This window comes from Hyposmocoma kahamanoa, unplaced genomic scaffold (assembly GCF_003589595.1).
Source record: "Hyposmocoma kahamanoa isolate Upper Pololo Valley unplaced genomic scaffold, ASM358959v1 92, whole genome shotgun sequence".
NCBI classification, from domain to species: domain Eukaryota; kingdom Metazoa; phylum Arthropoda; class Insecta; order Lepidoptera; family Cosmopterigidae; genus Hyposmocoma; species Hyposmocoma kahamanoa.
The window spans coordinates 22366032-22383389 of NW_020654748.1; the positions used below are offsets into that span (position 1 = coordinate 22366032).

The 17358-nt window shown below is 36.1% G+C and overlaps 1 protein-coding gene across 1 annotated transcript in view; it reads right to left on the minus strand.

Annotated features, from left to right (window-relative positions):
- Nucleotides 1-389: 389 nt before the first annotated feature.
- Nucleotides 390-17358, minus strand: part of LOC113236669 (cardioacceleratory peptide receptor-like) — a 77805-nt gene continuing 60836 nt past the window's right edge. The window contains exons 5-10 of the mRNA XM_026472830.1: nt 15887-15982; nt 10915-11118; nt 10249-10350; nt 5124-5304; nt 3007-3151; nt 390-685 (exon numbers count right to left, since the gene is read on the minus strand). Coding sequence (XP_026328615.1) covers nt 593-685; nt 3007-3151; nt 5124-5304; nt 10249-10350; nt 10915-11118; nt 15887-15982 — 821 coding nt within the window. The 3' untranslated portion in view covers nt 390-592. The remainder of the gene's footprint in view (nt 686-3006; nt 3152-5123; nt 5305-10248; nt 10351-10914; nt 11119-15886; nt 15983-17358) is intronic.

Here is a 17358-nt window from a genome sequence, read left to right on the forward strand (position 1 = left end):
AGAATGTACCTGAAAAATTTTGCAAACAAAAATATAAAAATCGTTCTCCCTTTTGAATGCCCATTACTATTACCATTTGGTCTGTAAAAAGTTATAAAATAGCAACGTTAGTCTATTACATTATTTATATAGACTCCTGCAAAAAAGCCTGACTCTCTTTTCCAAAACGCAAGCCAAATGTTCTAATCTTGTATTAGCAAATATTTTTTGGAGTAATCCATATAAATTTATATGCACATAACTATAACTCAGCTCGCATTGAGTTATAGCTATGCGATATTCATTCAAAACATTTATCGCTGAATGTTTAGTAAAACTAAAATATAAAATATAATACAATACTGACAAGCTTATACAGCGAGATGACAAAAAAGCAAATTTAATGAACAACTTTCGTTCAACACACGCAATCATAATCAGAAATTTATCCGATGTAACTCACAATCACAAGTTCTATTTACACCCGCTTGCACATGCCACTGTCGTCGTCGTACTTTGACGTCACGTAAGTGTTCCTGGGCAGAACGCATGCGCACGGGATTGGTCGGCGCTAGAGCATCACGTCACGCACCGGCTCATTGATTGGTTGCTGTCATTCGCGCGCCGATATGAGAACCAGCAGCTGGGTACGACGAGGATCTGATTTTGCCCGGGATATGCTGCTGTTTTGTGTTCGGTTAAGGATCTGAAATCATAACAGTGGACCATAAGGGCGCCCTTTTCATAATTCATTTATTCATTGTGTCATGTGGATTGACAAAGGTGTTATATTAAATATAATAAAAGATTCCAGCACATGAACCCTGAAAATCACTACAATTTCACTACAATTACTAACTTACAACTTCAACCCGTTTATACGTCCCACTGCTAGGCACAACTCTCCTCTCAGGCGAGGGTTTAGGCCAAAGTCCGGCACGCTGGGCCATTGCGGGTGTGCGGGTGTGGGAAGTTCACACGTTTTTTGAGAGTTGTGAACCTTCTTGAATGTGTAAGGTTTCACCTTAGAATAATAACGCATAGAAACCTAGTCCGCACACGCTCAGTGAGGCAAATTGAAGCGCGCCCAATGGGCCTACACGAGCGGGCGGGCCTTCAGTGCTCAAGATCAACTTGCACCGCGAACGGATCAAGAATTTTAGTTAAAAATGACGGAATGTGCGGTAAATGAGTGTAAAAATACGTCAGACAAACACAAAATAGATACTAACATCCACAAGGAAGTAACGCGTTTCAACTTGTATTTTTATATAAATATTCACTAAAACCGAAAATTAACCTACTACTAAAACTAGCCTACATGAATTTGATTTTTGCCTCACTTGTGACAGTTCGTTTGATATGAAATTATCATTCTATGCGTTATTATTCTAAGGGTTTCACGATGTTTTCGACATCTTACAATAGATATACTGTACTCCTACATATTTTACAAATTTACGTAAAGGTACACAAACACACACCACATACATACACACACACTCGCACGCACGCACGCATGCACGCACGCACGCACACAAATTATGTTATTCTCTTTGTAATTTCAATTTCATTAATTATATACATCCTGTAACTTAACTAGTCGTAACTTACAAACCATGGAAGAGCGGGGTCTCCTAGCACAAGCAATTATTTTGCTTAAATGGAGTTCCCCAGCAAACTTGCTGTAAACTAGGTTTAGGTGAACATAAATAAACACTTTTTTTTTATTGTAACGTAAATTAAGCTGATGCAATTTAATTTATAAATATTTCATTAAATTAGACGCTTATAGAAGCCATGCAGTGGCGCCACTGTCAATTTTTATACAATATGTGGATGCGCAGCTGTAGCGCCACAGTTTTATGTCGCCAAAAAATAATATAGGCACCCAACTTGGGATTTTACAGAACGTAAATTGTTTTTTTCTACTGTAGTTTAATCTATCAATTATAATTTCATAAACCATATCACAAAGGCGCTCTTGTTAGTTCTGAACCAAAATTGTATTGTCTATGGTACTATGGTACGCTACCGAATTGAAAAATTTCATTATACGTTTCTATGAGTTTCTAGAAAGAACGTCGTGTTTTTGCTAATTAAAATAGCCTCCATAAACGCGTCACTGTGTTCCTGAACAGAATAACGTCACTTATTTAAAAACAATATGAAATAACAAATATGACGCCATTCAAACACTACTACCTCCTGATTGGTTAAAATATGACCGGCACTTGGCCAATCGCGGACACTTCTATTTATTTGGTTTTTTTGTTTAGCGTTTGCTTGACTTTCATTGAGTTCGTTGTCATAGATTGTTAACAAAGTAATCATTAAATATTGGTTGTTGTTTCATTATTCTAATTTACTCGTAGAAATAGTATTGTACGCAATGATTACATAATTAGGTCTTAAAATCTCGTACCTGTTACTTAGGCCATTGGGTAACGGATTTTAAGAACCCTCATTATGCCACGATTGCACAAAATAGTATTTTTTTTATTTACTTCTAAAGAGATACAGAAATTATATTCTGCTACTATGTTTTTTTTTTAGAAATTGTAGAATTATCTGGTATATTGTATGTAATAATAATAATAAATTTCTTTCTCTCTACAAATGTTTGTTACAATTTTTGGCATAGAAACAGACCTTATTTTCTAAAGTGACAAAATTTTAGGAGACTGGAAACTAAACTAGATTAGAGATCTGTGTCTTAGGCTTCGGGACTTCCCACCTCAAACTTAATGCCATTTAAATTTACACCAATTGTGACAGGGATGTAATGTAAAAATTTGAAACTACACTATAAATAAAAATAACTAAGGGAACATGTGTTTAAACAGTCGTGTGTGACTGTGTGTACGTGTTTTTGTGTAGGTATGATTGCATGTATAAGTGTTAACCCGTGTTAACCCGTGTTTGCAAGTGTGTGTGTGTGTGTCAATGTAATTTAAAACTTATAGTAATTACTCAACTTCACTTTATATAATGATACAGTTATAATTTAACTACTTAAACACGTACCGTAGCAACAGAATGGGATCTTTTTGCATGTGTAGAGCTAAGCAGATCGGAGTTGGCTGTAGAGTCGGATCGCGAACGAACTGTTCCCCGTGTATTGCGGCGTCGTCGTCGGCCCCACCAGAACCATTTATATGGTGGTACTCGCCTGGAAGGTGAATTGAAACGTTTATAATAAGAATTAGTGGAAATTATGATAATAATGTCGCGAATCACGCGATAATAATCATTTGGTGAGTAAACGAACTTCACCCATTTTTTGTGTTGTGGTAACACTGCTTTGCCTTTGCTAACTTTTATTTTGACACTATCGAGACGGCAGTAACGTCAACGGCAATGGCGGGAACCGAGTGCACTTCAGTTTGGTTAAAACTAAAGATATGGCTGTGTAAGTGAATGTACCCTAAGAGACAAAGTACTGGTAAGTTCCTCTATGTACTGTTTAACATTACGACATGCATAGACACGGTGGAAAGATACATAACTAAGTTAATTGTCGAGTTTAATATTGTTACGAAACATGTTCTATGACTATCAATTTGCCCGCAGTAGACTAGCCTCATTGACGCTTATGACTGTGTGTGCCTATCGTTGGCATCAATCGGGTCGGTATTAGCTGGCATGTACGCTTGCACCGCGATTAATAGCTATCGAAGCTAGAAACCTATTGGGCAGAGGTTGGACTAAAGGGGAGGCTGGAGGTCTTCTCGGGGCACCTCTCAAGGTATCCCGCCCCAGTACATAGGCGAGATGTGCTGGGGGTTTGTACGCGACATACGAAGCACACCTATGGTTCCTCGTCATAGCACAGTGTAGTGTTATGAACGTTTTAATCATGGTTCAGTGTCTTTCTACCCGCTTATATGTATACCTATAAATTAAGTATCTTTTGTCGTCCTTCAATATTTACATTGAAAATATTTGAACCAGGAACATAGGTATTACAGTTTAGTCTAAAACCAATAAACTACAAAGTGGCGTCAAATAATATACACTAAAAACATTTAGATCTTTAAACGTTCGGTAACATTTAGATTAATTAACAGCCATTTTGATACAATAGTCCTTAAAAGAGTTACTTAAAAGTAATTTTAATTTTTAAAAAGCGCTTACTCGAGTCTTGGTCAAGAATAAGTCGGAAGAAGGGTTTGCACGTGCGTGTAAATATATGTCGCTAAATGAGTTCTTCTTAGTATAATAATAACGTACACACTCATAGCGTCGCACTAAGGAAACCCTGTATTGCGGGTGCCATGGACACACGCATAGACAACCACAAAGTCACGAGAAAAACCTTCAGGTGAAATTACAGTTACATGAGACTTATCAACTTATGTCTCAGGGTGTCGGGCGCAGTGGCATCTTTTTGTTTTAAAGTTCTGAGTGGCCTTGTTCGTTCCGTCTCTTGGTATCATAAAAAAAAACAGAAACAAATGTAGGCCTTACAAATATTTCTCCCGGTTCGGGAATCAAGGCTGGGACATCTGCGTGGCAGACCAGTATGGTAATCGTTTGACCACCGAGGCAGTTAAGATACTTAATATTAAATGTTATGTCCAATTAATAGCACATCAGTTTATACACTCTATTCCCAATATCGCCTCAAGAGCAACGGCGGCACAAGATCCGTCAATAGCGGGCTTTACACAGACACTCTATCGTGCGTGATACAGTAAACGTGCGCTCAATCGCGCACGTGTAAAGATGTTGGAAGGAAAACACTCCAACCTGTTTCACGCGGTCTATCCTGCGCTATTAGCCTTTACACGGGCGCTCTTTCCGTTGTAATAAAAACGAACATGAGAAATCGCGCGCGAAAGAACGTTAGCTTAAAAAAAATCAAACAGGTAATAGCGTACGCAATCCTGTACGCTCTTGATCACGTACTCACACACGCGATCACGCTAATAGAACCCTTTACACAGTCACTCTATCGCGCGTGATACTGATCACTCACGATCGCGCATGATTGCTGTATCACGCGCGATAGTGCATAAAGCCCGCTATGGTCTATCTGCTATCGCATTAGTTTAAACCTGTAATGATAGTTTGTAAGTGTTTTTTAAATAAAAATAAATAAAAAATGTACTGACATCCTTACGTCAAGTTTTGAATATTACCTTAGGCTCGTGTAAATATGTGGCGAGAACATGCAGCAAATTAATGGGTTGGCAGCAGAATTGAGAGGTGCTAAGCTCTGGATGAGAGTAGCTATAGCCATATTGGTCTGCGTCGGGGGTATGTGATTGTAGACTTGCAGTAGGTCGAACACGATGTACGGTGACCAGCAGAGGATGAATACTGGAACATAAGGGGATGAGTATTATTGAGGAGAATTTAAGGACAAAAATTGTAGTTACTACTCACAATAAATGAGAAAAGATTATATCTAATCAAAAGTTGTTAAGAATCGATACTACCTTAGCGCGAATTAAAACTTTTTACCGTAATGAATCGGTTGTGTTGTGCGGATTGAGTGACCAGTACACTGGCTTTATTTTAGAATTTATTTTTTTACAAACGATATTGAAGCCATTTGAAATATGTATATCGTATACTATATGTGTCCTATTTAGTTCAGTTGGTTTATAAAAAAAAATGGTATAAGTAAAGTACCTATTACTATTGAATACAGCGGTTTTCTTCTAAAATGTCGAGGTAAGTTTGTGTTTTTTTTTCCATCCAGAATATAACCAGAAAAAGTGACGAAATAGGAGCCATCCCTGACAACTCATCAGCCAAATAGTACTGATATCACTTTTAAATATCAACTCTCGCAAAGCTGAAATCACAAATTAGAAAGCTGAAATAGTACAGCGCCAACAACTGACCTGTATGTACGTCTCCGTGTATTCCAAAAATATCCTGTACTTATTGTAGTAAACATAATATCTGTTCCGTTTCTGTCCTATCTGGCTGGTGTCTTATCTGCTGTTCCATTTGGCGGTATAGGAAAAACAGCAAAACATCTAATTACAAAACAAAAGAAATCACATTTCATCGGTAATTAAACATCAAATATGTAATTTTTCAATTTTCGTCCATTACAGCAAAGCTCAAGTTAAACTTGACGTGACGACACCCGTCAATTGTTTAGAATTCGGGTTGGCCAATCGGAGCGCAGTTGTCACAGAAATGATATAGTAGAATAGTTTTCAAACAAATTAAATGACATTTCGTCTCTATTTCTGGTTACAGACTCCCCATATCATTACTGTGACAACTGCGCTCCGATTGGCCAGCCCGAATTCGAAACAATTGAAGGGTGTCGTCAATTAGTTTACTTCAAATCGACCAGTTGAACTTGAGCTTTGCTACAATGGACGAAAATTGCAAAATGACATATTTAATTACCGATGAAATTTGATTCCGTTTGTTTTGTAATTAGATGTTTTGCTGTTTTTGCTCACATCACTGAATGGAACAGCAGGTCGCCATTGTTAAACTGATTATCTATATTACAATTGGAATATACCGAGACGTACACACAGGTCAGTTGTTGGGGCTGTCTGTAATTCAGTGCAAACGAGAGTTGATAGTTATAAGTGATGTATCACTGATGAGGTACCAGGAATATATGGCCCTTATTTCATCTCTATTTCTGGCTATATAGTCGATGGTGTCAATTAATGTGTTATAAATATAAATTAATTTATAAATTGGAAGTAGCCAAAAAATCCAACATATAAATAAATATCTCTGGACTTACGTAACATTATAAGTTTTGAAAATAAAACAAGAGCTAGAAACACTTTTCAACTTCAAACTGCCATATCTCGAAAGTGACTAGATGTGCATTGGATCCTTTTTGTTTTACTACGTCCAATTAATTCTTTGTAATACGGGTAGGTGACGCTAATTCTAAACAAACAAAAGTATTGCTGGCACTATCCGTATAAATCTATGCAATAAGCGCCATCTAGTTGATTTGTTTGTTATCACTAGAAATAAGAAAAGCTTTAATAAATTGCAGCTTGTTTGTTTTTGGTAGTAGTCGCGACGTCTGGTGTAAGAATAGGTACTAAATACCTGACTACGTTGTCTTGTACCGCGATTAGAAGTTCGCTGGTATTATTGGTGCTCATAGGCATCTTTTCGGTAAGAAGCTGCTCATGAGCTGTAGATGCCATATCATTTAGAGATCGTAGCAACGGACAACAAATATCTCACTCGGTTTTTGGTGAAAGACTTTAAAAACACTACACTTACAATGTAAACTACAATAAGAATACTATTTTATGTACAAATAAAATATCATAAATAAACAAATATGTAACTGAAAAGAATTTAAAAAAATGTTATTCAAAACATTTCATTACAATGTAAATGTAACAGATACTTATTACACTAGTAATAACTAAGTAATTATTGTCACAGCTACAAGCTTTCTTATTAAATATTATAAAATACAAATTATGTGAATATAACGTCACCTGGGATGAACTCAAAAACACAGATTTTTCACGAGAGCAATTTTAAAGTTTCTTCTAGCATTATTTGTATTTCTTATTTGGTTCTCCTCACCTATATGTGTTCGAAGCCTATAACATTTAATAGCATTTTCGAATACTTCTTATTCTTATTCGGTTCCCAAGTTTTGACAAAACCCTGAAATTGTTCAAAGAGGTCTATACAGGCTGTATATTTGACAGTGAGACATATTCATGCATGTCATAGTAAATCATGTTACAACTTAACATAGACTGAAATAAAATTAGGATATTGGATAGAACAAAAAATAAATCAACAAATTTGTCAAGTGTACATAGGTATGAACCGATTCCCTTTACGCTTGATTTCGAGTGCATTGGGAATACTACCAAGCGAGCGCCGAGTGAGACAGCAACAATAACAATGATTTCACATCTCTCCCTCACCTACTCATTTATGTTATGATGAAAAAGCTGTTATCGAAATGATTACATTTTAACTTATGTTAATTATTTTTTACTTATGAACTATCATCGAAATGTTTTACGTACTAAAAAAGATAATTAAGTTATCATTTAACAAGAATTGAGGTTCTTGGCGTAGTTAAAAATGTGAAAATCAAATTATTTACATTGATTGATTTTTTAGTTATTTACAATTTATTTACACTTACGTGGTACGGAGCAGGTGTTCAAAATGTCCACCGTTTTCCACAATGTATAATCTAGCACGTCGTAGGAAATTTTGTTTTAAATTGATCAACACAAACACATTTTGTCTCACAATATAAAATGCTGAGATAATCCTCTCATGCAACAACTTCGACACTGTTGACTTCCTCCACGTAAACTCCAATTTGGGAACATTTCAATAGCTCGCATCACACTATCACCACTTATTGTGTAAAGTCGCACCATCTCAGTCAATTCGACGTTAGAATAAATATCCATTTTGCAGGTAAGGGGCAACTTCGCCGCCAGCGCAGTGTTCGGGCGAGCGGAAGTACAAATAATTTACGTGTCTTCGCTAGGCCAAGGTCGCGTGTGTACTGTCTCTGCAAACAGTGCCGATTTGTGCTTTGTTTTTCGCCGCCGTACCGCCGCGCCTCTCGCCGCTGCGTGCATCGGAGCAATAATAGTGGTGTGCATAGAATTCGATAAGTAATGTTGTTCTCAAGTAGTAGTCGATAAAAAAATTTTTTTTTGTAAAGTTTAAAGTCATTAGTTTATTATTTTTTTGGGTTCAGAATCAGAAATACAACGCACTCTATAAGTATGTCTCACTTTCAAATGTTCAGCCTGTATAATACTAACCTTTTGAACACAAAATATTTGTAATTCTGAGTTTTAACTATTCACGCTTAATATTTTTATATGGAAGAAGGAATAATCTTCAATTCTATAAAACTTTGAGGAACATAGTCGTATCTCAAAATATTACTCTATTACCTACTATAGATTACCTAACAATTCAATGAAAAAACTATTCCAAAAAAGGTACCACCTTGAAATAATCGTCTTCGTTTTAGAAATTAATATTTTTAACTTACCTCTTAATGACACATCGCAACTGCTATTACAATAGTGTTATAAATCCAAATATGTGAAATTCAAGATTATACCATTGTTGAACGTAAAATTTGATTCTCTACACCTCAATAAAACCGTCGTTAGAATATTTTATAAAAAACAATAAAAATATAAATCCTTAACTCAAAACGAGACACGCTTTATATGAGCTAGTTCTGGCCAAAATAGTCCTTATTCAAAAACATGAAATTATTGTTTCTCTTTTATTTTGAAATATGCATATTTGGCAAGTAGGAAATAACCTATACATAAATTTACAAAGATCTTTCACGGGAAGCGAATAATTAGTTTTTCATCGAATCTGATAAAATACACTTTTTGAATTAATACACTATTGTATTAACAGTGCTGCGATATGCTGTGTTTGAGGTTTGATAACTTATTCAACGAACGATGACGTCTTGATGACTACAGCTTCGTGTGTTATACTGAATACGACTGTTTGGCTCTATGTTTGGTGCAAAAACGTGCAAAAAGTTTTAGAGATACTACCCTGCCTCTCACACCATTTCACGTCCGATTGTTAAAAGACCTGGTTCATTAGAATGATCTTTGTTTGAGTTGATACCCTGTTATTGTCATTCCTTACTGGGCTCATAAATATACATCTAGTGAAGATTAAGAACAGAGAGACGGCATATTAAACTACACATTGATGGATCGTGTTCCGTTGCACTAGATATTCGACGTGTGTATACTGCCTACGTGGCCGAACGGTTACCTGGGTTCGGTTCCAGGCCGGGAGAAATAACGCACACTCTCAACTTAGACCCGCACGAGGGAAACCCTGTGTCGCGGGTACCATGGACACACAAATAGACAATCATAAATTACACACAAACTCCCGAGATAAATAAATGTAGGCCATACTAATAATTCTCCCGGCTCGGGAATCGAACCTGGGACCTCTGCGTGGCAGTCCGGCATGGTAACCGTTCGGCCACGAAGGCAGTCAAAATATCACATATTTTGCACAGCATGGTCTACATATATTTCTCTCGTGAGTTTGGGTGTAATTTGTGGTTGTCTAAGTGTGTGTGTCCATGGCACCCGCGAGACAGGGTTTCCCTAGTGCGGGGCTATGTCGAGTGTATGCGTTATTATTATTATCATTATTCTATAGCTTGACGTGCTGTTGACAGTACTAAAAACGATTGTAACGTTTATTTTATTTAAGGAAGGTAATAAAATGATTGAACATTGAGCACTTGTAAATTGTACTGACCAAATACAATGACGAAAGTCATCTTAACACTCTTGATCTTGGCCCGAGGTATAAGGCCACGCGAGCTGGCGCGACGCGACTCCGGGTCACACTCGACTTGACCTGTAAAATTTAAGTATACAATTTACAGCTAGAACAACAATGTTAATAGGGAGTTCCTACATAGAGCGTTTCTTCCGTAGCAAGAAGAACATTGTTTGCATAATAAATTTTGCATAGATCTGAGGCCATAGTGTAAGTTTTCAAATAATATATAAACTTAACTATCGCGTTTGCGTTAAAAGTTTAATTTAAACCTTATAAATATACGGTCAAGATCTAGTGTAGTTGAGTTAGAATGATTAAAAATGAACACTCTGGCCTCTGACCGTGTTTGATCTCTGACCTTTAATTCGTCTCAATTTATGAACAAACGCCTACGTAAGCGTAATAACAAAAATTCGCAATATTCATAATTTTTTCATGAATCAACAGAAACAAAGTGAGCGTTTCGTTGACTTAATCGATTGCTTTAATTCCTATTTTATTAATACTTAAAAGGCAAAAATCGTTAATTCCGCGACCGACAACGCGCTTGTTAGGACATTTTCAATAAAACAACTATTCAAGCCGTCCCTCAAAGAACAAGAAACCTTAATTAACTTAACTTTGTTATTTTATACGAACCATTTCGCATAGTTTTGGTTCTCCTGGAATTCACAGGCGGGCTCATGACAACGGCTTTACTCTTGGTCCAAATTGTCAATACGATAACGGCGTAGCACGCTGCGATGGTCAGGGCTGGTAGCACGAAGATCATGATGGAGACCAGGGTCATCCACACCTGCCAGCGGCGCGGAGAACCCAAGTCTATCCAGCATTGCAGTTGGCCTAGAATTATCGTGAGACAAACAAAATTATGTAAAATGCTGGTCAACCAATTCATCAACGATTACTCAGTCAGAATGACAGTTTTTTTTTTAAGATACCGACTGGTGAAACGAACAAGTCGCGTGTCTGGTGATAAGCGACACAGTTGCAGTGCCGTCTGAGGGGCACTGCCACTACGCTTGTGAAATTAATAAGTTAATAATTCTCATGTGCCAATAATTTCACTTTAACTTATAAAACCAAAACGCAGGCAGAGTAGGTAAGTAGTCAGTATTTGTTTAAACGAACTCTTTCACAAGGAGCTCTATTGCTGCTAGAAGAAGCTTACTACTTACTGAAAGTATTAATTTAACTATTTTCAATTTAATTAAATTTTTATTGAATTGATATTCAATTATTTTTTGTGAAATTACTCCACTAGTTTGTTATAAATATTAATACAAAGATCGAACACTCAGAAAAAATTCCTTCGATCCGGTCGGATTCGAACCGACGTCTTCTTGCATACCGTGCCAGACATCTCTCGCCAGGACTGGTAGCTGTAAAGGTACTAACTCGGTGATAAATCTTTCATAGATTTCTCATAGATGTCGCTACGACTAAAAAGTCGTTGAAAAACCAAATATTTTCAATTTACTAAAAAAAAACATAATTTACGACGCTACATAAGATTTGCAAAATCTCTAGAAAGCCCAACTTTGGTTGGAAAAGCAAATAACACATAAAAAGTGATTTGAGAAAACTCAAATTGAAAATAAAAACAAATATGAATTGATCTTATAACGAAAAATGCGATTATTTTTATTTCACCTCACTAGCTCGGAAAGGCTTTCTTTCTCGTTAGAAATCTGCACGCAATAGTTATTTTAGATACAAGTGAGGAAAGTTAGTCATTATTCACGAGTCTCGAGGCTTCTCGAGACTCGAGACAAGTGAAGATGACAAATGCGCACGTGTATCAAACAACGTTTTTTAATAAATTTGCGAAAAAACTATATCAAAAGCAAAATAAAACAGTAGGTATTTAAAAAAAAACTCATTTTATTTCTTTGTCTGTTAAAAACTCAGAGTACAGTGGCAACTGTTGCCAGTATTCAGCCACATTAAAATTATTATTTTAGTGGCGCGGCGCGCAGCGGTCTCGCGTAATACTCACCTCTGGTCATTGTTAATACTCAATCAGCCATCTTTATGGAAAATATTTTGGTATTTTTAAATGTAACCCGTTGTTTTTTTAAACACCTATGCAATTTAAACAAATAAGATGTTTGTAAGTAAATATAAGTTTTAATGACGAATGACTTACGTCACAAAGCACATAAATATTAAAACAACCTCTTTAGTTCCATGTTTAAGATTTGAAACAATAGTAAATTTAAATAAAATGGAAAAGTAAAAAGCACTTGTGCGAAAAATCCAACTTTCGGCACGATTTGTAGTAAAATATCACGTTTTGAGCAATTATTAGTATTAAAAAAGCGTTTTTTGCACTCTAGCGTGGAAAGGTTTTTGACATTAGAAGACTCTAAGGGTCGTATTCTAGAACTCTACTCAATTTACAAGTCAGGATTGCAATGGAAACACAAGCACTGGAAATACGACCCTAATGGCAGGGACTGAAGTATGATTTCGAGTGCTTTAAACCATACTCAAATCCTGACTTGAGCATTGAGTAGAGTTCTAAAATACGACCCTTAGACTGTGGTGAACCTAACTTTTTCTTTCGATGAAAACAAAATAATGACACGTTCAACTACCCGATTTGTCGTACCTACATCACTTATTTTTATGTTATATAAATCCATTGGTATATTTTATTCTTATTATTGTTGACATTAAATTGACAATGAAAACTAATTGTGTATATTAAATTATTTTAATTCGTCGAAGAACTAAAATAATTTCAATAATCACTTAATCACACAAAATAAAAGTACAAGCAAGAATAAAAATTAATGAGGTGTAAATTCAGAACGCATCCGAAAATATTTTTTCTTTTAATTAAAAAAAAAACTGATGTTTAGTTCAACTGTTTTTCTTTCAATTACCATTATCTTCGCTGTAGCGAGGTCTCGCGTCAAACAACAACTTTGCAGCCTTGCATAAGAAATAACTATTTATTTATAAATGAGAACATAGAGGTGTATATTCGTTTCTTATAGTTTTTTTCGTCGTCGTCGAATCATGTTATCTCGATTCCGCAATTTTGAGTTACGACAGTGTTTGGTTTTGAGTAGGAAATATTATTTTCAAATTGTAGCAACCAAGAAAAACTATAATCTTGATATATGTATGTGCATAATGTTACATCACGAGGTCGACTAAATCAAACTGTCATAAAAACAATAATAGAATGTCATAAACATTTTATTATCATTGTGACATAGCCGACATCAATAAAATCTAATATATTCTAGTGGATTACCACACCGATTCTATTTATTACTTAATACTAGTATAAAGACTCCCGTATTGACTATAGTCTGTCTTTTTTGAAGATGGAGTAAAATGCAGTAAAAGTGTTGCCCGCTTGCAAGCGCAAATAAATATATTTCGACTATCGATAAATATTAATCACGCTTAGCGCTTATGTAATAGATAGCCGAATTGGTTTCTTTGAACCATCATCGGTCTATTATTCGTCCAACTGCTGGGCTGTGCCTATCAACTTCATGCAGTCGAGGTCTCAGATAACGACTTCACGCATTAACGGCATGCAGTTAATGCATGAAGTCGTTATCAACTATATCGGCTTTATGAAGTTGATTACGGCTTCATGTATAAACTGCAAACATGCAGTCAGTCCGTTGTACTCTGTGCAACCATTTATTTAACTTTTGGCGTATTGACATGCATCTGAAGTTCCGTAATTATTGATATACAACCACATACAAAAAAATGCAATACTTTCTGAACCCTTTTATTTTTTTAATTTTAGTGAAGCTACGTGCTCTTTAGATCCGATTATCAAGGCAACAGATATGTAACGAAGATTATTCAAGTTGTTAAATTTTGGTACCTATCTAATAAACATAACGAAATTAAATAAATTATAAATAATTATAATAAATTCATGAATCGTCGGATTCTTCTCCACATGAACGGAAATCATCACTTGAATCCTCATTAACATTAAATATTAATTCTTAAGTACACAAATTGTCAAACACAACATTACGACACCAATAAGACAATATCTTCTTTTTGGAACCCGCTCACTTTTACGATTAACACTTCTTCAATAATATCGATTGTTATAAAAAATCGAATCGGAAACGCATTGAGACATCACTAATTGATTAGAATTCGATCTGTCAAAAGTTAAGTACAATACGGCTGCTATACTTTGTCCTAGTTGGATGGATAGCAGCCTTAATATAGAGGTTTATAGGTGACTCGGATTTAATTGAAACTGTAGGGCATTGAACACCACCGTAAAGTAGATACATGATATATCACAGAATAATAAATACAGTAAAAGTGCCCAGTTTGCGTTTGCACGCGTACTAACAATTCGCGGAGTACAGCAAACTTGAGCTCAGACCGACATTTTCGCTTTGTACTATGGTGGTTTTTTTAAGCTACACGCCTGTCCATAACAGTTGCAGTGCCAGTCAGAGCTTTAAATTGCAAAGATCTGAGAGGCCCTGCCACAGGTTTATTGCCCGTGGTCCAACTGCGTCGTCACAAGTCCCATGTGCCTGTATTTTTACTAGCACCCGTACCCTTCAAAACCGGAACACAGTAATGCTGACATTACTGCTTGGCATCAGAAATAGGTAAAATAAGGCGTCAATTGTCTCGCACAAAACATGCCTTATTTCGTTATTTTGGACTGCAAAAAAGAACGCACTTGGAAATTATTATCATTGGCGATATTTCGTATCATCATTAAAGTCTTTATTTTGTTATATTTGCAATTTACTGTTTATCGTGATCTTACGTAATCTTTTTTTTACAAGAGATTCGTCGTCGTTCACCTGTTATCTGACAGCAAATAGATCGATATTTCAATATAAAATTAAAACGTCGTAACTTACAATAATAGGTATTGATGGTATGAAACTTTCAATGATATACCAAAAGGTTAAGGTTTAAATTATATTAACAATTAATAATCTCAGTACAGAGTACTAAAAAAACCGACCTCTACGAATTACGTCTATTTGCCAAGTTTTATTGAAATATCCCCTAGTTCGCCACTATACAGGACTTGACACTGGAGATATAAAAATCGGTTCTCACTACTCAAAGTATATTGAGAGAAAAACGCCTTGAATTGGAGAAAAAGCCAAATCAATCATTAAAGTAATTGCTCCTAAATTAAAGTTAGGCGCTATTTATAAAAATGAATCTTCATGCGTGAACAGCCACCCTTCGAGGTGGATGCTTTTCTTTAAAATGAAATGGGACCACTATGAAAGTACCCCCTTTCCAACAAAAAAATAATCATGAAAATCGGTTCACAAATACCGGAGTTATCGCGTAACATACATACAAAAAAAAAGAACATACAGACGAAGGGAAAACCTCCTCCTTTTTTGAAGTCGGTTAAAAATTTGGTATTTATTTTTAAATTTGAAACTACTATTTTTAAGATTTAACAGTTTTTCGAATGACGAAACTCACACAAAATTGGCGACAGCGGTTCTGGTAATAATCGTGGATATAAGTACTTCTATTGTTTTTTTTCTTCCGTGGGATACATCACGGATAAAAAATTCTCTACTTAAAAGTTTGGTTATAATTTACTAATTAATACACTCACCCTGGACTTCCTTGACCTCGTAAAGAATGAATATTGGGATGGAGAAGACTATGCTGATGAGCCAGGCCGACACGATCAAACCACGCGCTCGATTCCCTGAAACACCAACGTTATACTATTTAAAATTACCTGAAAGAAATTCTTACTGAAGCGTATACCACACCGCGAACGAAGCTAGCCAACATGCCTAAGCTCACGTAGTTGCAAGTAACCAACTAAGCTTTTGCATGCAACTACGTGAGCTAAACTATATTAGCTACCTTCGTTCGCGATGTGTGTTTTTATTATTTTACGTAGTCTCTCTAGAATCGAATTTTGTTGTTGCTTTGATTTATTCACATTATGTGTATAATTGTGTTATATACTAAATACATTATACAACATTAAAACCTGCTTACAATCACAATTTACTCCTACAGCTGTAATTATATTCACACTCCCTGATGCATTTACATATCAAATAGGTTATTTTACTATTCTACTACTACTACTTGATCCCTCTCGTTGGTCCTGACTGAAAACCAGCGACTCAGGAAATGTATGCTGAGCCAGCGCCGTTTCACTGCTACGACAATCATGTTATGTTTTTTCTTTTATGCTTAATCTGTATTTGTGTTACACCAGTGAATAAAGTGTTTATCTAACTATCTATCTATGTGGCCTGCGCTTTAGGTATTGACTCATTAGGCTGCCTGTTATACAGTCAACAACAGCATACCGAGCTATACACATGTAAGTAGCAGTAGAGCAAGGTGTGACAGAGTTCGTCCAGGGAAGTACTGCCGCCTTACCTATTTGCTACCAAGCAGTAATGTTAGCATTACGGTTCCCGTTTTGAAGGGTACAGGCACATGAGACTTGTCTACTTACGTCTTTGGGTGAGGGGCGCAGTGGCAATGCCCCTAAAATCTGTTCGTCGCTAATATCGCTTCTAGAGTAACGGAATAAGATACGTCAATGTGTAGCTTGATATGCTGCCGTCTTTACAGTAGCTTATTATTAACCCGTGGTGGAAAAAGACTGAATTTTAAAGTTTGAAACCCAAAGGAATGGACAAATCTCAAAGCTGTTTTTAAATTAAAGTTTAATTTGATGGAAATGGTTTTTGGCTGTCCTTGATGAACATCTATTTAAAGATTATTAACTGGGATGCACGACAGGGACCTCCCCACACCAGGTACCATTTCTTTTCGTCTTGCGCGCCCTGAGCACTAATCGGCGAGTTACTCCTAAAAGCGGTTACATAGGATGACTTTTAGCAGCGATGCAAACGCGATGCAAGTGCGTGATGGCATCGATGTAATCGCGCATTTCACGACCGCGCGTTTGCAACGCTGCTCAACGTCCTCGTGTGTAACCAGTCTAAAAGTTGAAACTTTCTAGTTTTCCATATTATAAAAAATAAAGTCGGTTTTGTTTTTTTTTTAAATAACATTAAATGATAATAATGATGACCTTAATATTTTACAAAT